At 52.4% G+C, this 21,562-nt stretch overlaps 1 protein-coding gene across 2 annotated transcripts in view; it reads right to left on the bottom strand.

Annotated features, from left to right (window-relative positions):
- The window catches only part of MAL (mal, T cell differentiation protein), a 29,446-nt gene extending 8,120 nt beyond the window's left edge, over window positions 1–21,326 (bottom strand). Inside the window, exons 1-2 of one of the 2 annotated variants that reach the window (XM_023541069.2) lie at window positions 21,031–21,326; window positions 20,682–20,825 (exon numbers count right to left, since the gene is read on the bottom strand). In XM_023541069.2, the coding sequence (XP_023396837.2) occupies window positions 20,682–20,825; window positions 21,031–21,123 (237 nt within the window). In that variant the 5' untranslated portion in view covers window positions 21,124–21,326. The remainder of the gene's footprint in view (window positions 1–20,681; window positions 20,826–21,030) is intronic. The other variant, XM_003421991.3, reaches the window with a different exon arrangement.
- Between the last annotated feature and the right edge of the window lie 236 nt (window positions 21,327–21,562).

Here is a 21,562-nt window from a genome sequence, read left to right as displayed (position 1 = left end):
TTACCATCCTCCCTTCTAAGAAGCATTCAAGCTATACTTCTTCCAGCACTGTTTTGTTTGTTCTTCTGGTCATCCATAGTATATTCAATATTCTTCACCAAAACCACAATTCAAAAGCCATGATTTTTATGGTAGTGACCTAATTATTTTGGGGGAAAAATTAGCTGTAAAATACGTACGAGGTAAATAAACGCACAAATGGTACCTGGAAATGGCAGATATGAGAAGGTGACTCTCAGATCCTGGTTTGTGAGTCATTTTACTTTTTCTCCCTCAGCTTGAATTTTCCCCACTTGGCTTGAGATGTGAATCATTGTGAAAATGTCATGGTGGGGGTGTTGCCTGACCTCCTCTAACTTCATGAGGGGGAGGAGAATCACGATCGGCCTCAACAACCCCAGGCTGATTCCTAGGAGGTGGAGGTCACACATGCCTCCTCCCTCCGACCTTTTTACCAGTCCTGACAACAGCCGTCCCTCCCATGGCACTCTCTACTTCTTTGCTGGGTTTGGTAATTCATCGCAATAGCCGAATCGAAGACAATACTCACAACTATGGGGTTTATTAGGGAAGTTACAGGTTACAATTCAGGCTCGGGAACACTCAAGATACAGTTCTTCTATTAGAGCAGCCTCTTCTCGGATGTGCCCACAGGGACACCTCTCTCTGGCCCCTTGGCCTCTTCCCTGCTCAGGCAAGTGTTACAAAGCTCTTTTAGCTCTGCTGATGAGTGCCCAGAGGCACCCCACTCTGCCAGGAAGCCTCCTGGCTGAAGGCACTCAACTTTCTCGCTCAGTGGGCTGGGAAGCCCAATGCACCATCTTCTACGGGTCTCCTGATTCTGCTGCCTCTGCTGCTGCCATTTCTTCCTGCTGTCTCTTGTATGTTTGGTGTTACAACTCTCTCTCTCTGTCTCCCGGATCTAGGAGGTTCTCAGTAGGGATCCCGGGTCCCAAAGAATGCACTCCTAGCTCTTCTTCTTGGTGGTTGTGAGGGCCTCCCTTCTGCCTCTGGGATCGCTCATTTTAAGCCTAGCGGGATGGCAAAACTAACCACTCCCGTAGTTAGGGTCCCATATACCTTATTCGCATAGTGTCACTCCCACAAGGGTGCCATGTACCTTATTTGTATTATTAGCAAGCTGTCCAATCCCCTTGGTGGGCCACATACACCTCATTTGCATAGCCCCCACCTAGTCATTTGGTGAGAGTTACAAGACCGTGGTGAGAAAGGACATATCAAGTAATCCATTGCACTGTAATGATGGTCAGGATTCCAGGCTAAGGATCGTCCTCTGACATCTGCATCAGGTTTTCTGTAAACTCTCAGCCCCCGCTTGTTCACCAAGCACTCACTGAGGGCAGGCTGTGTGCTGGTCACTTGTGCTAGAGTCAGTGAGCCACCACGAGTGGACTCGCCCCTGAGGAACACACAGGCTTCAGGTGGGTGGTCCAGGATACGGGAGCCTTGACCCAATTCCAGGGCTCAGGAAGGCTCCCCAGAGGTAGAGGCCTTTGGGAAGGGGCCTGGGTCACATGTGGATACTCAGAGCAGAGGATCAAGGGCAAAGGAACGGGGACAAAAAGGCACCCATGTGTGACAGCCCTGTGGTTTTGGGCAGGTGGGACAACAGGAGGTGGGCTGCAGGCCAGCAAGGAAGGTAGAACTGGCATTCATGCGGGGGCAGCCCTGTGGGCCTAGTGCTTGGGCGAGGAGCTCTGACAGTGAGGCCCAGAGGTCACAGGCCAGAGCCCAGGGTGACGGGGCCTGGGCGGGGGGGGGGGGGAGTCAGAGCCTCTCTGAGAGGCAGCCCACACCCATGGATGCTGAAGACAATGGAGGGCTCGGCAGGGTGCTGAGGGGGGTTTTAAGCGCCGTACCTTTATTTGTTTTTAAAATTTTATTTTAAATTGTTTAAAAAAAATCAGACTGATCTATTTATTTATTTAGAAGAGCCCTGATGGCACAGTGGTTAAGAGCTCGGCTGCTAACCAAAAGGTTGGCAGTTCTAACTTACCAGCCACTCCTTGGAAACCCTGCGGGGCAGCTCTACTCTGTCCTACAGGGTCACCATGAGCCTGAATCAGCTCAATGGCAATGGGTTTTGCGTTTATTGTATTTTGAATTTATATAAATGCCCAAGGGGCAGAAGAGTAGACAGAAAACAGCAAGTCTCCCTCTCACCCTCGTTTCCCCCAGAGAGTGTTACTAGCTTCTGGTTATCTGTGTGTGTGTGTCTGTCTGTCCGTGTGTGTGTGTGTGTGTGGTATGTGTTTACCTGTGTGTGCCTGTGTGTGTCTCTGTGTGTGTGTGCCTCTGTCTGTGTGGGTATCTGTGTGTGTGCCTGTGTGTGCCTATGTGTGCCTGTGTGTCTCTGTGTGTGCATGCCTGTGTCTGTGTGTGCCTGTGTGTCTCTGTGTGTGTGCATGTGTGCATATGTGTGTCTATGTGTCTGTGTGTGTGTGTCTGTGCATATATTTTTTTAAACGAATCAGTGCATCCATAAACATTATTCTGCACTTTGCTTTTTCACTTGGCAATATGTCTTGGAGATCATCCTTATCAGCTCCTGTAGGAAACCCTTTCGGTAAAGGCAGGAGGAAGAAGACAACAGTCTCAGGGCTTTGTAAGTCATTCTCTGAATTGAACACAAGGACCGAAGTTCCACAAGGGAAGCAGAGTAATAAGGGGCTTTCTTGATTAGATATGTATACGTGTGCCGTGTGCCGGCCAGGTCATGTAAACGGAAGGTCCTGTAAATAGAAATTGACAAGAAGGGACTTTTAGCAAATGGATCTTTTATCATCAACCAGGCCTGATGACCTCCCAGCCCCAGGGAGCTGGTCCCAGGCTTGTTTAGCTCAGGCTGTTGAATACAGCAAGAGATAACTAACTGGCTGCTATCAACTCTTGTTTCTCCTATCAGGGTCCTGGGCTTCCCCAAGTTTTTCAAAAGACAGTCATGTAAAGAACGGTTGGACCAGACAGGACCCTTAAAGGTCATTTGTAAGCCCCTGCGCCATGAAATCAAAGCATGAGGTTTCTACCTGGACCACAAACTAATCTTTACAATAGAGCTTCTAAGGAGACCTGTTAGCAATCTTGCTGCGTCCTCCGCCATAGCCAAGGTTTGATTGATGGCTTGACTGACACCCAGGCTTGTTCCACAAGTGCTTGTGCAAAAGGGCTTACGGGCTTATGCCCAACAAGAAAAAACCCAACTGGTGAAGTTGGGGGATAGGAAAACGAGGGGAAGTCAGAGGTGAAGCCACTGCGCCGACTACCTGCCAGAGTCCTGTGCCTGCGTGCTGGACACTGTGGCTCAGAGTTCCTGGCAGCCTCTGTGGAGCGGAACCTCAAGTTAATCTGGGCTCTTGACTTGTTTTGGGTGTGTGCTTTTCCAATGTGGTGTAGACTATGATCCAGCTCCCTGGAAAACGCTCTCTCCCCTCCCTCTTATACACACACACACACACACACACACACACACAGGGATGGATTACCCAATAAGTAACACACCCGAAAAACCCGCTGCTGTTGAGTTGGTTCTGACTCACAGTGACCCTATAGGACGGAGGAGAACTGCCCCATGGCGTTTCAAAGAGCAGCTGCTGGATTTAAACTGCTGACCTTTTGTTTAGCAGCCCAGCTCTTAACCACCTCACCACCAGGGCCCTGAGGTACACACGGGCTTAATTGTGCTTACTTACTAATCTGCAGTACGCAATTTCACACGGTGAAGCCCACGCGTGCCTGGCTTACTGTAAACTGGTACATATCTTGCTGACTGGTTAATCTGCCCCTGCACACACCACACACACACACACACACACACACACACATACATACACAGTTTCCTGCAGATTCCTGGAGTCTGTGGTAAGAACGCCTGTTCATAGCTGTTCACAATAACAAAGCCCACCCTATGCTCAACCCAAGCTCCTGTCCGCTCAGCAGACCACTGGACCCCACCCTATCTCTGGGTGCACCAATTTGCAAATGATTCTCTTAAAAATTATGCCGAGTTTCTTTCTTTGCATGGTTTCTCTGTAGTGGGAGGTTTCATAGTGAGCTGGTGGGGAGAAACTCTCTCTTTTTTAAATAGTTTTATTGAGATATAATTCACATACCACACAATTCGCCCATTTAAGGTACACTATTCAATGGCTTCTAGTGATTAAGCAATCATCACCACAGGCCATTTTTAGAACATTTTTATCACCTCAGAAAGAAACCCTGTACTCTTGAGCTATTACCCCAGTCACTCCCCACCTTTCCTGCCCCCGCGCCCCCACCCCACCCCGCCAGGCAACCTCTAATCTACTTTCTGTCTCTATAAACCAAACCAGTTGCCATCCAGTGTCAAGTGGATTCCAGCTCAGGGCAAACCCGTGCGTGCCAAGGTGGAACTGTGCTCCGCAGGGCCTTCGACGGCTGCATTTTGGCAGGGAGCGCAGTCACCATGTGTGATGGGCACCACCCATTATATCATCATGTGTGATGGGCACCACCCATTATAGATTTGTCTATTCTGGGCTTTCAAAGGAATGGAATCATATAATATATGAAATTCTGTGACTGGCCTACTTAACTCACCCTATGTTTTCAAGGTGAGAAATTCTGTCTCAAGGGGATTTTACAAATGAGTTCTACTACCACAGGCTCCCATCCCCTCCCCCACGGCCCATTCTAGCCCCACCACTGGGGGACACTGGGAGAGCGCGCCTCATCTCTCAGGAGCCTCCAAGTTGGAAAGAGCTGTGGAAATCTGTTTCCAGGGACATTCTCACAGGAAAGATGCTACTACCCCCTTGTCCCAGAAACATACCCAGGTGGAAATACACACACAAAACATACGCCATTTGAACAGTTTCTACTTGTGCAATTCAGTGACACTGGTTACATTCTTCAAGTTGTGCAAACTTTCTCAACAGCCCTTTCCAAACTATTTCACCACCATTAACACAAACTCACTACTCTCCTAAGCTTCTCATCTATCCTTTTGAGTTGCTGTTGTCAATTTGATGACATACACACAATTCTTTAAAACAGTATAATGCTTAATGCAGACATTCTTTTCTAATTAAGCTGAACTATTATTTGGTTTAAAGATGACTTCAAGGGATAGTTTCAGCCCAAGGTTTAAAGATTTCTTCTGGTTAATAGTTTCAGGGGTTATCTGACCTCCATGGCTCCAGAAAACCTGGATTTCTTGAGAAGTCTGTTCCTCATTACCTCCCTTTTGATCAGTATTCTTCCATAGACTCCTTGATCTAAATGTTCAGTAAATGGTAGCCAGGCACCATGCAGCTCTTCTGGCCTCATGGCAAAGGAAGATCATGGAGGTGATTAGACATGTATTCCATTTCCTCAACTGATCCAGAAACATATTTTAAGCTATGCATCATGTTAATCTCCTCAGCAAAGATGAAATAATTAAAAACAGAAGATCTTCATCCCAGAAGATGGACAGTGGGCCTTCCATGTACCACTCACAGCTCTGCCTAGGAGGTACCCAGGCAGCAGATACTGCAGGGAGAAAGTCACAGGTGAACCACTGGGAGGGTGGGTGCAGAACAACTGTGAGATGGCACAATGCTGAGCAGAGGAGAGATTCTCCTCCTGGGAGCAGTGCCCTGGAAACAGAAATGGCTTCATGTCCCAGTTTTGCCACTGAGTCATGCTCCTTCCTTGCAGACTTCTCCATGGAGCAGCCATGGGCTGTTGGGAGAATGTCGGGGCAGAGCAGGTTGGGATCTGTGAGACCTGAGCTTGAGCAGAGGCTCCTCTCGGCTTTGCTAGCTCACCTGTGGGCACCTGTCTCCCACAGCATCTGTGGGCTGTGAGCCCCGAGGAGATTTTCCACTGCATTGCTGGATGAAGGTATCTTAGTTACCTAGTGCTGCTGTAACAGAAATACCACACGTAGGTAAGTGCCTTTAACAAACAGAAATTTATTTTCTCACAGTTCAGGAGGCTAGAAGTCCAAATTCAGGGCATCAGCTCTAGGGGAAGGCTCTCTCTGTCTGCTCTGGGGGAAAATCCTTGTTTCAGCTTCTCTAGTGTTCTTTTTAAGGAGCCCTGGTGGTACAGTGGTTAAGTGCTCGGCAACTAATCGAAAGATCAGCGTTTTGAACCCACCAGCTGCTCTGCAGGAGAAAGATGTGGCAGTCTGCTTCTGAAAATATTACAGTTTTGGAAACCCTATGGGGCAATTCTACTCTGTTCCATAGGGTCACTATGAGTCGGAATTCACTGGACGGCAACTAGAGATCTCCACATGGCATCTGTCTTTATCTCATTCGGGCTTCCTTCCCTAATTTGTCCTTTTATATCTCAAAAGTGATTGGCTTAAAACACACCCTACACTAACGTGGCTTCATTAACATAACAAAGAAAATCTTACACACTAATGGGATTACATCCACAGGTATGGGGTTAGGATTTACACACATATTTTGGGGGAATACAATACAATCCATAACAAGGTATTCAGTCTCTCTGTCTGGCAATTACAGGTACCTCCCCACACTGTGGGCTTTCCAGGACTGGCTGAGGGCTCCTACATCACCCAACTACTGGGGGCAGTCTCACCCAGGAGGTCAGCTTCCTGGGGGAACAGATAGTCAAGCAGCCAATTACAGTGCAGGATGATAACCAGCTCGGAGCCAGCAAAGCAGCCTGGACTGGGCACAGCCTTAATCCAGGCTTCAAGGGAGAGGTAGGTGTGACTCGCTAGCCTGGTCGAAGGGTCAGGAGTGGCTTTCCTGGAGGCGGAAAGGGTATACATAAGCCAAACAACTGTGGGGTCCTGGAAGGCTGGGGAGGCCTACAAAAAGTGGGGGCAGGGAATGGCAGAGATGGGGCTAAGGGGAGCGTCAGCCCCGAGACAGGACTGACAGCTGACGGCTTGGCCACGAAGGCCCGCCCGAGCCCGCTCTGTGGAAAGTTCTGTCAGCATGAATCATGGAACCACGGCAGGTCCAGCCCACTCCACCTACTAAGTGTACAGAGGGCAAACAGAACCACACCCAAGCGATAAGGGTTCCTGGGCAGTGAGCAATCTACCCTGTCCTGGCTGCAGGACCACACTAGACAAATATTTGTCAAGAGCAAGAGGGTAGGTGAGGGTTCAAGCATTTCCCTTTGTAAAGAAAACTCTAGGTGCCCCCAGCTGAGGCAGCAAATGCTCAGAGGTGATATTTAGAAAACATCGTTCACCTAAGTGAAGGCACGGTCCCCAGTTTCCACTCATTTCTGTCAGCAAGCCAGACTTCTCACCCTGCACCTGCCCACGGCCGGGGCAGGCTGTCACCACAGAGGTGGCGGAGCAGAAAAAGGTGGCTTCAGACAAAGGACCCCAAGTTGGGTGGTCCAAGGGCTCAGCACACCTGGGCTGGGCTGAATTCTGGCTCTGGGCCCCAGATGCTAAGCTGGAAAACACGGACAGGGCTTGGGCTAAGGCTCTGCGGTCCTCAACCCTGACTCCACGTTAGAATCAGCAGAGACACCTTTGAAAAGGCATCAATGCCCAGGTCTCATGCCCAGAGTCTGACTCAACTGGATGGAAGCAGAATTGTAGGACAAGAAACAGACACCCCAGGCGCTTTGCCAAAGGCCTCGTAACGCGTTTGTTTTCATAACATAAGCCTGTGGATGATTTTCTGATGGCTGCTGTCCCCAGTGCCCGGCCTGGTCTCCAGAGCTCCTCTCCAGCTCCTGCCCTGGCCTCTCGGTGCCAAGTGTCAGCCTAGAGTTTGCTTTTCTCAAGCTTCCACCCCTGTTTTGTCTTGAACGTGGGAGTAGCTCATCCTTGGTGGTCCTCTATACGCTGGGACACAGCCTCGCTGTCTGTGAAGGGGGGCTGGGGGTTTGAGCTGGGTGATCTGAGGCCCCTCCCCACCTGGGTATTTCACTACTGGAAACCACCCATCAGCATGAGCAGGAATCAGAGTGCAACGTTCTAAATTCAGTCCAGCAGAGCTGAGATTTCAAGCCAAATCTTGTTGGAACCCAGAGTTAGAAAATAACTTCACAAACATCGGAAAGAGAAAAAACTATGATCTCTCAGAATAGAAAGTAGATAAAATCTGTGTGCCTTTGCAGAAGGAAACGCAAAGGACATAAAACTATGAAAAAGCCCTCCTTCAAACAATGAGCCTGGGTTATAAAAAGGAGAAAAAGGAATTCTCTGACACATTCTTGGGATTCACAGAGTTTCCACGCTCGTGTGCCTGAAAGCTAAAGTGCTCTGCGCTCACAATCCCACAGTGTTTCTGCCACAGAATTGCGGTAGGCAGTAAACGGAGGAGTTTGCTCAGATTGTCTGGATATTTTTCTGGGAGTCATTAAAATGGGGGGGGGGGTCCAGATAAGCGGCGAATCTTCCAAAGAACGTCAAGATGTAAACCCCTCGGAGCCCAGCCTTAGAATTCCCCTGAAGCGTGAGCTGTAGCCTGCTCCCCTGAAGACGCACGTGAACAGAAGTCTGTACCTCGACTTCTGGAGAAGCCAAGGGAACTGGCCACAGAACACGGGCTGTGCACCCACTGCTAACTAAGTCATCCTCCGCTTTGGTCATTGAGTAAACGTTGCTTCACTGGGAAGGACAAGAAAAGACGGCCATGCCAGCCGGGCTGCACTGTGGACTTGTCCCAGCTGCCGGGCTCCAAGTCTTGTGTGTTCTTGCGGGCAGTACAATCACCGGACTGTTCTAGTGGGCAAGGGTTATTTCAATGCCAGGAGGACGTTTCATTTTGGGTAGGTAATCTGACCGGCACAACAACTATGTGCTCAAAAGAAGGTCAGCAGTCTTTGCACAGCTCTAAGGTTTTGTGGGTGGGGCGGTGGTGATTCAGTGGTTGAATTCTCGCCTTCCATGCGGGAGACCTGGGTTCGATTCCCTGCCAATGCACCTCATGTGCAGACATCCTCCGTCCTGCAGGGGGCGCTTATGTGCTGCTGGGAGGCCGAGCAGGTTTCAGCAGGGCTTTCAGACTAAAGTGGACTAGGAAGAAAGGCCTGACGATCTGCTTCTGAAAATCAGCCAGTGAAAACCCTGTGGGAAAGCCCATGGGTCACAATGGTCTGCTCTGCAACGCATCGTGAGGCTGGCACAGGGCTGGGCTGCGTTTCACTCTGTCCTACATGGGGTCACCATGAGTCAGGCCCTGACTCCGCGGCAGCTAGCAGCAGCAAGGTTTTGTTGACTGTAGAAACTCAGCTGTCTGTGAGTTAGACAAAGGATGGGGGCGTTTTCCTCTGTGTGTGTGTGTGAGTTACTGCAAAACCCAAAACCAAACCCATTGCCACCAAGCCGACTCCGGCTCCTAGCGACTCCACAGAACAAAGCAGAACCGCCTCACAGGGTTTCCCAGGCTTAAATCTTTACGGAAGCAGACTGCCCCGTCTTTCTCTCACGGAGTGGCTGGTGGGTTTGAACTGCTGATCTTTTGGTTAGCAGCCGAGCACTTAACCACTGCGCCACCAGGGCTCCTTGTGAGATACAGCAGAGGAGGGAAATGCAGCCAAGGTGCACTCACAAGACACAAGCTGCAGGGGAGGAGAATGTGCACAGAGACGAGGCCAGAGGAAAAGACCGAAGAGCAATGACACTGAAACCTTCCCCAGGGTCCTATCTGCCCCCAGCTCTTCCCTTCAGAAAAGAGGTCCGAGAGGCAGAGATGGCAGGAAGCAAATATACCCCAACTTACAGCAGCTTCTCGGGTTCTTGTATAAGCCTCACCTTCCTCGTACTGAGGAACTCAGCTCCCAGCTAGTCAGAGGAGTGCTTCCTTTGCTCACTCATTCATTCATTCGTTCATCACTGAGAGTGGCCACAGTCAGCTGCAGGGCAGGTACAGTCCTCGGAGACAGACTTTATTCAAAGACTCAGACTAACAAAGAGAACCTGTCTCTCCCTTCCTCTCCCCGCTCTTCAGTCCAGCCACCAGACTCCACTGAGAAGCTCTGGGTTCTCCAAGAGCAGGTTGAGGCACAGCTGAAAAAAACCGGGGCCCCCAGCAAGGGTGGTCAGCTAAGATCTCTGCCCTGGATGTGCACAGAGCCTGGTAATTTGCATGGGCTTTACTACTTGACTCAGTGGGGAGGTGTCTGGGAGGTCAACAGATTTTCTGTGTGGGGATCCCCTCCCGCTCTGCCCACTGAGAAGGTAGCTTTTTGGGAGTCTGGCTTCTGGGGCTGCTCCCAAAGGGAAGACCACTTGCCTGTTTACCTACACCAGTGGCTCTGCCCTCCTGACCCCACATAGACATCTGGCTCCTTCCTTCCAGAGTGACCCCTCATGCCATCATGCTCCCAAGAGAGGCGTAGACACTGTCCCTTTATCTAATCTGCAGAGCTTTGGCAAGACCAGGACTCAGGGAATCTGTCTGTTTGTGAAGAGGGAGATAAAGATTTGGGATTCAAAGAGCTAGGGGCTCAGTTCAGGTCCGGAGTTTACAGTGCCAAGAGAACATGGACGAGGCCACCTTGGGCACCTGCCGGCCCACTCCCACCTTCTAGCACGCCCTGCTGTGTCCTCATTCTGTGGCTGTCTGTCCCTCCCTGTTCAGGCCTGGAATCCCACCCGCCCTCAGTCTCAGGGAGGCCCATCTTCCATAGCACCCTCTATACCTCTGCCCTACAGGGCTCACCACCAGCATGACTAAGTGATCACTGACTTAATACTCATCTCCCTGAACTAGGCAGAGGCCAGTCACTGCTTCTTGAATGAACGAAAACTCTCAGATTCACAGAACTCAGGGCTTTCAGCCAGGCATGCCCCCATTCGGATGGAAAATTTTTACCTACCACACCTTTGCCCAGTGGCTTAACCCAGCAGGATAAACAGAAACAGGAGGTTCCGTGAAAAATGCCAGGCAAGCCACCTGTAAAAGACAAAATCTGTGAAACTAGACCAAACAGGAGTGGCTTCAGGACAAGAAAAACAGAAGGCAATGATAGGAGCCACCAAGGTCAGTAATGTGGTTTGCAAACAAACAAAACAGGTTGTATACCTGCAAACGGCCAAAGAAACCACCCACAAGGAGCCAGCAGCCCCCTCCAGGGTCCCGGGGGTATCCCTTGGGAACAGTTGCCCACACATGAGAACATCAGTTTCACCCTCTGTCTCAAGGACTCATCTTGTGATTGGTAGACGTTAAAAAAAAAAAGGTATAAATAAGACCCTAGTCCTCCTCCCACCGATGCGTGCCCACTTGCTGAGAACAGCTGTTTCAGAGTAGCCAGCCTGTGCCAAGGACGTGGCAGGGGTCAGACGACAAGCAAGGGCCTGCATAACTGTGCCGAGGCCGGGGAAGGGGTGCTGTCGGGGCGAGATGATGGCTAAGCTTGGGTCTGATGGGGAGAGGACTTAACCCCCACCGTCCCACCACCCCACCTCCACCAAAGGCGCCGTCCCCACGCTTCCCCGCCGTCAATAGAGAGGAGTGGGGCCTTGGAAACAGTCATAAGACACCAACCAGCCCACCAGCCCACCAGTCGCTGTGGGGTCGATTCCGACTCCGGGGGACCCCAGGTGTGTCAGAGTAGAGCTGTGCTGCACAGGGTTTTCCGTGGCTGATTTTTCAGACGTAGACCACCAGGCCTTTCTTCCCAGGTGCCTCTGGGTGGACTCGAGCCTTCAACCTTTCGGGCAGCGGCTGAGATTGTTTACCATTTGCACCACCCAGGGACTCCCCCTTGCTGCAAGACCCCCTCAGTCCTGTGAGAAGCACCAACAGTGCCTGACGCATCACAGAGCAGCCAGGGCGAGAAGGTGGCTGGGTGTGGTGGGGGCACACCCCGTGCGAAAGCTGTCCCCGCCCTGATCCCATGCCCTTCCGTTGACACCAATGACAAGTCACTTTGGAAAGGTCTACTCCCATGCCCGTGGTAACTGGCTTCTAGGCCTCCAGGCAGATAGAGCAATTCATGCGGCACTCAGAATTCACGAGGGATGGCCCCACCCGTCCTGGTACCTGGCTGGCAGGGCAGGACCAGAGAGAGGCTCAGGAAGCAAGATGCGGCCCTCAGGCTGGCCTGGGCCTGCGCCCAGGAGAGGAAACACCCCACCTGTGCCCCTCAGCCGCCCCTCCTTGGTGAGAGGAGGGCCATCAGGAAGTCCCTGTGGAGGGTGGTGTCTGAGAACGGCAGGCCCTGGAGGTGCATCACTTGGTGACCCCAGGGACAGTCCAGTGTGCCCTCAACAGCCTGCCCGCCCCCCACATCTCACCCACACCCTACTTCCAACACCTACCCCACAGGTGGTACAGAAGGGCATGTAGGGCAAAGGTGGTGAGGGGTCCGCCCGGTGGCCCCTCCTGCGGGGGCGCCCCATTAGCACAGACCAGCCAGTGGCTTCAGAGCAGGTGTCTGGTTATTAGTAAATCAACGAGAACTGCATCTGATGGCTACTGAGCGGCAGCCTCGTGTGTGGCATTGTTAGAGAGCTTTGTGTACATTGTTGATGTCGTATGCAGTCGAGTCCATTCCAACTCATAGTGACCATATAGGACCAAGTAGAACTGCCCCATAGGGTTTCCATGGCTGAAATCTTTATAGGAGCAGCTGGTGGGTTCTAAGAGCCAACCTTTCCTTAGCAGCTGAATGCTTAACTACTGTGCCACCAGGGCTCCTAAGTCCCCACAGTAACCTCAAGGTAGCTACTATTATATCCCTGTTTTATTGATGCAGAAACAGAGAGGGGCAGTTGTCTGCCTACATCACCACAGCTGGTGGGTGGCCAGCTCTGCCAGGCTGGCTGTGGAGTCCTGGCCAGAGCCTATAGTGTGTGGCATCGTTCCCGAGGTGTCCCACTGACAGCTTGCCATGAAATCTCCCTCGAGTCTACGGTCGGCTTTGGAAGTGGCAGGAGAGGCCACCAGCCCGTGACAATATAACCCAGAGGGAAGAAGGGAATAACCCATCAGCCTGCACCCTGGCTCCCAGCTGCCCGTGGGCACTGACCAGGAGAGAACAACAGGGGGAGACGGCCACAGGAAGCAGGCTTTCCCTCCTGCCCCTCCGCCCTGGACAGCCAGTCTCAGCAGACTCTGTTCTTTCAGAAGAAATTAATACCAAGGTTTGTGCTATATAAGTCCAAAAGACAAGAAAAAACCAGGACATAGGTGCATGCATGTCGCCCTCCTCTGTGCACCCAGGCCTGCATTCCAGGGTCCCCAACAGCACCCCTGCTACAGGTCAAAGGATGTCAGCTTCACCTCTGTCCCCCCACACTGCCCTTTTCCTGGAGTGCCCACCCCTTAAATCCCAGGCCCCCTGCCCTCTCCGGGGCTACCTCCATCGTCAGACCTGCGTGTTTCACTGGACCTTCTCCGCACCCTCGTCTCTCCACCCACTCCTCTCTCAGTCTCCCTGTGCTCTAACAGGGTGGAGGCTCTGGTCTGGCATCTCAGGTCAGCTGAGACTGGCCATGTTGCCCCTGGGCCCTCTCTTCCCACTGCCTGGGTTTATCAGTGCGTTATGGAGAGTGGCTGAAGCTTTCCTTTAGCTCCTACACATCTTTCTCCGAACCCAGGGCCTTGGTGCATTAAGCTGATTCCACACTGGGTTTTTTCGCCCACTGTGGGGTTTTTTTTTTTTTTTGTGGGTTAGCTGTTAGTGCAGAGCGCCTGGAGCTGAGTGTGGCAGAGAATCACTGCCAGCACACGACCCTGGAGTTAACCACGCTGTGGGTGCCCAGGCAGGGTCTACGCAGGACGAAAACCTTTCCGCCAAAACGCAGAAGGCAATTCAGAGCCCCCACAGTCAGACAACACCAGGACCTGCCCATGTCGCCTGTCCTGAAGGCGGTGTTTCTGGAACGGTCTGAAGTGGGTGAGAGGAGCCGGCCCATGCTCATCCAGGTCTGAAGCGGGTGCGAAGAGCTGGCCCATGCTCATCTAGGTCTGAAGTGGGTGAGAGGAGCTGGCCCAGGCTCATCCAGGTCTGAAGCGGGTGAGAGGAGCTGGCCCAGGCTCATCCAGGCATCAGTGCCCGGAGGACGAGGGGCGCCTCCCGCCCAGAGCTCTCACACCCCATAGCACCAGAAGACAATGCCTCCTGGGGGGTATCTTATCAGTTCCTTCTTGGATACCTTGGCCCAAAGCACCATGTCCAGGGCTTGATACTTGAGGGCTTGGGAGGAGGCCCCAGGAGGGCTTGTGTCTGGGGGTGGAGTTTAACCAGACCCTCCTGCAAGGGAGCAAGGGACTCAGTGCTGAATCCATTAGGAGACAGCCCCCAGCCCCCATCTAGGTCAAGACTGGCTGGCTCTATCCATATCAACACAGGCCTCAGGGGACCCTTCCCTCGGGACATGTGTCCCGGGCCCAGATCAAATCCAAGCCATCCCTGAGGCTGTGCAGAACCGGCCTCAGAAGGACTGGCAGCCCTGTCTTCCTGGCCTCTCTTCCACACCAGTGCCTGCGGCCCAGTGCACTCCCGCTGGTTGGCTGGCCTGCCGTGGTGTAGGTGCAGACTGTCAGCCTTTGTCCCTGTCCACTCTGCCCTGCACCTGCCCCTCCCTGCAGCACCATCCTCAGTCTTCCTACCCTATCCTGAAAGCATTCGGCCAAGCCCCGGGCGGGCAGAGCGGATGCCTGCAGAGCCTCCTGGCAGCATCCTGTTTCCCGTGAAGGGAACAGGGACTGGTGAGAAGCGGAAAAGCAGCCCTCTTCCTTGGACCTTGGTTGTGCAGGGCTGACCTGAGCCCCCAGTATCATGCTTCACAGTTTCCAGGGAACAGTACTTCTCAAAAAACCAGAAAAGCCACTTCTCAAATCTGGCTAACAAGATCCTGAGGGACATCTACCTATAACTCTTTCCCTTCCTTCGGAGATGAGGAAATGAGAAAGCCTTGGCAGTATCCACACATTTCAAACAGTGACGGAGAAAGGGAGGCAGAGGCAGGGGTCAGTGGACGGGGCCAGGGAAGGCCGAACTCGGCCACTGTCCTGTGCTGGCCAAGTAGGGTCAGCCCCCACTCGTCGGAGACCGCAAGAGAGGCCTGGCTGGGGCAGCAAAGAAAAGTCCAAGCCTTGAACAGTGAGAACCTCAGGCACCTGGCTCCCTGCTCCCGCCTGTCCGTCTCTCAGTCCCCGCTATACTCCCAGTGAAAATCTAGGGCAAGTTCCAGGACTTCTCTGGTCACTTTCAAATAATAAAAAGTCCCTGGTCACTTTCAATCACAGAAATGGTCTCACTGAAGTCTCTGGGGGGTGCAAATGGTCAATGTGTTGGGCTGCTATCAGAAAGGTTGGAAGTTCGAGTCCACCCAGAGGCAACTCAGAAGAAAGGCCTGGAGATCTACTTTTGAAAAACATCAGCCACTGAAAACCCTATGGAGCACAGTTCTACTGGGACACACACGGGGTTGCCACGATTGGAGTCAGCTGGTGTTTATGCTCCTTTCACTGTAAGAACTGAAACTCCAAACCCATTCTCGATGGCTCTCCACTTGCCCCACCACAAAACGCCCACTCTGCAAGCGCTGGTTCTCTGTCCGAAGTCTAGAGAGTGAGACCCCATTCCTCCACGTCTCCCCAGCTGCTGAGGTGCCCTTGCCGTGGAAATGTGGGTGGCACACTCTTCCCGAAGAAAAAATTCTCTCTTAATTCCTGGCAGTTCTTTCAGCAGCTCCACCTGTTGTACAGTCTGGGGAGGAGGAAGCTGGGTTAGTGATCTTATAACCAGTCTTCAGGCACTTTTCAGGCAAGTCCTGAAAAAGCGGGGTCTCTCCAGGCACTTTCCGGGCAAGTCCTGAAAAAGCGAGGTCTCTCCAGGCACTTTCCAGGCAAGTCCTGAAAAAGGGGGGTCTCTCCAGGCACTTTCTGGAACAAGTTGCCTCTTGGGGCCTCGGCCAGAGCTGAGACAGGGCACCCGTGCTGGCGTCACACTCCATGACTGGCGACCCAGGTGCTGTGAAGCCAACGGGCTCAGAAGGGAGGAAGAAGTGGACAGGAAAGCTTCGGCTCCAAAACGAAAATCCCCTGCTGGGTGGGGACAGGCCAGAAGTAAAGCCCTGGGCTGAGCTGTTGGGGAGGGGAGCACTGGGCCTTTCACCCTGGTTTGTATAACGGTGCACCTGTGAGCCCATTGCCTGAAACAGCAGCAAAGCCTCTGCAGCTCTGGGGGTGCTCAGGGAGGTGGGGTCATACCACCTGGATTGGGCTTGCCTTCTACTTCCTGCAAGGAGCCTGTGGCTTTCAGAAGTCAGGGGCTCTGGGGTTGGGGTGCTAAGCCAGGGTAAGGCTGCCGTGCCCCACCCTGAGTTACTGCCCCTTCCTGCACCAGTGGGCAGCGCCCTGCCTGGGGAGTGTAGTGGAACTCCACCCTGCTGGCCTTGAGGGTGAGGTCACGGGGTTGACATCTGCACCTCCCAGGCTGTTGGGAGACCAGGCACAGGGATCTTAACTGTGAGTAATCGTCAACTCCCTGGACTACAGATTTAAAAATCAATCAAGCATTTCACACCCATCAGACGAGCAGAAAGTCAGAAAGTCTGATGCAAGCAAGTTGGTGAGAATGAGGAACAATGAGGGTTTCACATGCTACTATGAGAGTTGGGGTGTTCAGGTTTAGCCTGAAGCTTATGCAATTTGGGGGACTTTCTTTACGAAAGAATATAAAATTAAGTAGGATCTTTGATGTGCCCCAAGCAAGTGAGGGTCCTGCACTTAAGCCTCATCAGCTTCTCAGGAAATCTGTTCCTGAGGTGTGTTCACTGGACAGCCATGTGCTAACATCTGGGAAGGCCAGAGGTGTGTACATCCTATGACCCAGCCAGAACCTCTACACGTTCCCAGAAGAGGCAACATGTAAATAAAGAGGCAGTTAAAGAATGTTCTTGGCAATGCGGCTTGCAATGGCAAAAAGCAGCAAATCAGAAACAACCAAAGTGTCCATTGATATAATAAACTATATAAACGTGTAAAAATCTCAAAACATAACACTGCATGAAAAGCAAGCTGCAGAAGAATATATACAATTTTATACCATTTTCATAGGAGCCTTGGTGGCGCTGTGGTTAAGAGCTATGACTTCTAACCAAAAGGCAATTTGAATCCACCAGCCACTCCTTGGAAACCCTATAGGGTAGTTATGCTCTATGAGTTCGAATCTACTTGACAGCAACAGGTTTGGTTTTGGTCTCATCTATTTTCATAAAGTTAAAAGCATGTAAAACCAAGTTGTGTGTCGTTCACAGACAGTTATGTGTGCAGTCAGGGGCAAACTGTGCTTGGGGGTGAAGACCAGCACAGCCAGCCCAGGGGTGCCCGGGCGATGGAGGGAGAATAGGATAATAGTTGGATATACAGGGACCTTAGATGCCACCTGTATTCTGAATAATAAAAGCAGGTAAAGCAAAAGGTTGATTTGACAGGCTGAGTGGTAGTTACGTGGGGGCCTGTAAAAAAGTATTGTATATGATTTTCTGTAGTACTTGAAATATTTCATAGATTTTTTAAAGCCCTCTTGGGGGTAGCCAGGACCTCCTTGGGTCCTTTAATTCTCCACTCCGTTCCAATGAGTAGTGCAAATGGTTTATGTGCACCACGGCTAACCGAAAGGTTGGAGGAGCGGAAGGAAGGCCTGGTGGTCTGCTTCTGGAAAACCGGCCACTGAAACCCCACGGAGCACAGTGCTACCCTGACACACACGACCCCACGGAGCACAGTGCCACCCTGACACACACGACCCCACGGAGCACAGTGCTACCCTGACACACACGAGCTGACCATGAGTCAGAGCTGACCTGACAGAAAGTTTTTTTCCCCCCCACACATCAAGACCACATGCGTTTTTTTTTTTTTAATACAACCGTGCAGAGAAACACTTATAGGGCTAGTGTCTGCTTTCTCATCCCTCCCAGGCACCCTGTAAGCCCACCTCCATCTAGAGAAGAGAGTCGGAGATGACAGTGAGACCTCCAGGGCCTCTTGGGAAGTGGTGGGGGGGCAGTGGTAGAGGTGAAACACCTTCTGAGACAGCTGAGAGAGACGTTCTGAGCAAGCGGGAAGGGTGTCTTGTACAAGAACCCTCTACCGTCTCAGGTCACAAAACTAATACTACATGGATACATGGTTCTGAGATTTCCTGCCTCCCCTCCCCTTTCGCTTGGAGGACTGGGTGGTGTCTTAATCATCTAGTGCTGCTATAACAGAAATACCACAAGTGGATAGCTTTAACAAAGAAAAATTTATTCTGTCACAGTCTAGGAGGCTAGAAGTCTGAATTCAGGGTGCCAGCTCCAGGGAATGGCTTTCTCTCTCTGTCAGCTCTGGAGGAGAAGGTCCTTGTCATCAATTGTCCTCTGGTCTAGGAGTGTCTCTGTGCAGGGACCCCAGGTCCAAAGGACGTGCTGTGCTCCCGGCGCTGCTTTCTTGGTGGCATGAAGTCCTCCTGTCTCTCTGCTCACTTCTCTCTTATATTATCTCAAGAGATATTGACTCAAAATACAACCTAATCCTGTACTTTGAGTTTTGCCTCATTAATATAACTGCTTCTAATCCTGCCTCATTAACATCATAGAGGTAGGATTTACAACACATAAGACAATCACATCAGATGAGACGATGGTGGGCAACCACACAATACTGGGCATCATGGCCTAGTCAAGGTAACACACATTTCAGTCCATAGCAGGTGTGACCCTGCTGTCCCTCCCCCGCAGATCGCCCTGCCTAGCTGGGCTATTCCTCCCCCAGCAGCACTCCTTCCCCTGAGCTGTGCTGCCAGGAGGCAGGCATCGCTGGGAAGCCTTCCTTCTTTGAGGCCAGACTCGGGACACCTGCCTGCAACCTGAGCCCAGCTCCTCCCAGGGCAAGAGGAGGGAGCACCAGAGTTTTCTGCAAAAGCACGAAGCCCCACTACCACATCTCTCCACAATTCTTGCTATCATGCTCCCCAAATAGCTACAAAGGCAGGGTAAGCTGCTGCTTAGGGCAACCTGAGAGACACCAGGAAGACCTTTTTTACTTAAAAATCTCTCTGCCCCGTTACATGATCTCTCTGGGTCACGAAACTGTCTTTTTAAATGCAGCGTGCTCTGAGGAAACACCCCTTTAGTCATGCCCAGACCGTGGACATCCAACCATGGGCAAGCATAGGCTAAGAGCTGATAGAAAATGAGCCACTAGGGAAAAGAATGTTCCAGTGGGTGCTACGGGGCTCAGGGATGTGGGCCAGCCGTGTGTGTGTGTGTGTGTGTGTGTGTGTGTGTGTGTGAGTGTGGAGGGGGGAGGGGTCCCTCCTTCTGCCCCAGTGCTTGTGTCAAACACACTCCATTAAAAAAACACCCGTTGCTGTTGAGTTAATTCTGACTCATAGTGACCCTATAGGACAGAGTAAAACTGTCCCCTAGGGTTTCCAAGGAGGGCCTGGTGGATTTGAACTGCCATCCTTTTGGTTAGCAGCCATAGCACTTAACCACTCTGCTGCCAGGGTTTCCCAAACACGCTCAGCTGGCCATATTCCAGGTTTTACCTGGCAGCCTTGAACATGGAAGGACCATGGCTGGGAGGCAGAGTGCCTGGCTGGAAAGCTGGCTGGCTTTAGGCCAGTCCTTGCCTACTCTGCACTGGGTGTCCCCATCTATAAATGGAGGGGCTAGGCGCAGTGGTTTCCTGGATTTCTTCTACATGTCATTTCCTTGACTCCAGCTATCTCCAGTGGTTAAGAGCTTGGCTGCAAACCAAAAGGTTGGCAGTAAATTCACCAGCCGTTCCCTGGAAACCCTGTGTGGCAATTCTACTCTGTCCTAAAGGGTCACTACGAGTCCAAACCACCTGGACGGCAGTGGGTTTGGTTTTGCTGGTTTTAGCTTTCCCCAGGATCTGAAGTCACTCTAGACAGACCTAAGTTTGGGCTTAACTCTGGCCACGAGTTCGATGGCTACTGGAGAACCCTTTTCTCCTTCCCGAAATGCTCCACAGGTGAGGAAACCTGATGCACGCCAGCCCAGTCCTCTGCTCCCTTTAGCATTCACACCCTTCTGCCTATAAATCAGACAAGGAGCTGGGGTCCCGTTTTTAAACAACCAGGTTCTGACTTTTTCATTCCCAATCAAGTCTTCACATTGTCGCTTCTGTGGTTGGGGCACAGGGAAACGTGTCCCTGCGGCTGCAATGCACCACAGCAGCATAATAATAAAGCCCCACCATACCTGGTAAGGGCTGGTGACTCCCAGGGAGCTAAGGCTGAAGAAGGCTGGTAGCCTTCGCACACAAGGGGCCACAGTGGCCTTTCGCTTTAGTCACTGGTGGCAGCTCTACCGCTCTGTCGCAGTCGGGAAAACCACAGGTGCCAAGGCCTTCTGAGGGCTCAGGGTAAGCCAGGGCAAGGGGACCTTCTCTCACCAGCCTCGGCAACACCTCCCCTGCCCCCTACACACGGGGTAGAACCGCTGCAGAGCAATAAACAATAGCCTCTGTTTGATCGTTCCCAGATCAAAGTTGTCACAGATATGTTTACTAGCTAGAAGCTTTAGAAGATCAGAAGAGAAAAACCCGGACTCAGCTCTTCCTCCGACACCCACCCAGTCTCCAAAGCTCGGTAAGTAATACTCAGGTTTCTTTTGCTGATTTTTTAAAAAACGAGACCATCTCCCGGAAAAACCTGAACGCCCCTGCTAGGACGCTGCTCTCCAACAAGGAGGAAACCCAGGCGAGGAAACGAACCTGCTCTGCGGGCCACCTGGAAAGCAGGTTCCAGAGCGCGGCTTTGGTAACCAGCGCGCAACAAATGAACCCTGACCCGTCGCCGTGTTTCGAATTCGGCTTTCCACTCAACTCCCGCAGACTGTTTTCTTCATTCTCGTGGGTCTAGAAGGTGGCCAAACAACTCAGGGAGCGGGCTGTCCGGATCTAGCCCCTTTAAACATCCCCTCATCCCGATGCCCCGGGGACCAGCGCAGCCTGCGCATCCAGCTCCGATAGATAGCCGGGTGTGTGGTGCCCAGAGGGAGCTGCCGGCGCTCCCCATTCCGCCCCTTTCCCGATCGGGGCGCGGGGCGCGCGAACCACTCACAAACTCTAAGATGAAGAGCAGGTCCGGGAAGGTGGTGAAGACCGCGAAGCCGCTGGGCAGGGAGCTGCCCCCCGACGCCGCTGCTGGGGCCATGTCGGCGTGCTGGCGTCGGCCGCTGGACAGGACGCGCGCCGCTCGGGCTCCGGCTCCGCGCTGACCGCTCGCTGGCTCTGCGGAGCCCAGTGGCCTGGGCGCCCCCGCGCGCGGGTTAAGAGCCCGGCAGCCGGGGGCAGAGGAGGGAGGAGCCCGGACACCGCCCGCCCCCTCCCCTACCTAGTTGGCAGGGGCGCCCCTGGGGATCCAGTCGGAGAGCCCGGGGCACCGCCCAGAAGCCCACAGAGCTCGCGCTGTGGGCGTTCGTAACTGGGCGAGGGACCTATCCACTTCCGTGTCCCACCTCCCGCGGGGGCAGGAAAAAAGCCTTTGTAGCGAGGTGCTTCGAAAGTTTCGCACGCTTCGCAGGTGATCACCACCCCTTAAGAATGAAAACCGCGAACAACCAAAACCAAACCCGTTGCGGGTCGAGTTGATT

The sequence above is a fragment of the Loxodonta africana genome, chromosome 15 (genome assembly GCF_030014295.1).
Source record: "Loxodonta africana isolate mLoxAfr1 chromosome 15, mLoxAfr1.hap2, whole genome shotgun sequence".
In the NCBI taxonomy this organism is placed as follows: domain Eukaryota; kingdom Metazoa; phylum Chordata; class Mammalia; order Proboscidea; family Elephantidae; genus Loxodonta; species Loxodonta africana.
Note: the sequence above shows the minus strand (reverse complement) of the source record. Positions and strands in the feature narration are given on the sequence as shown.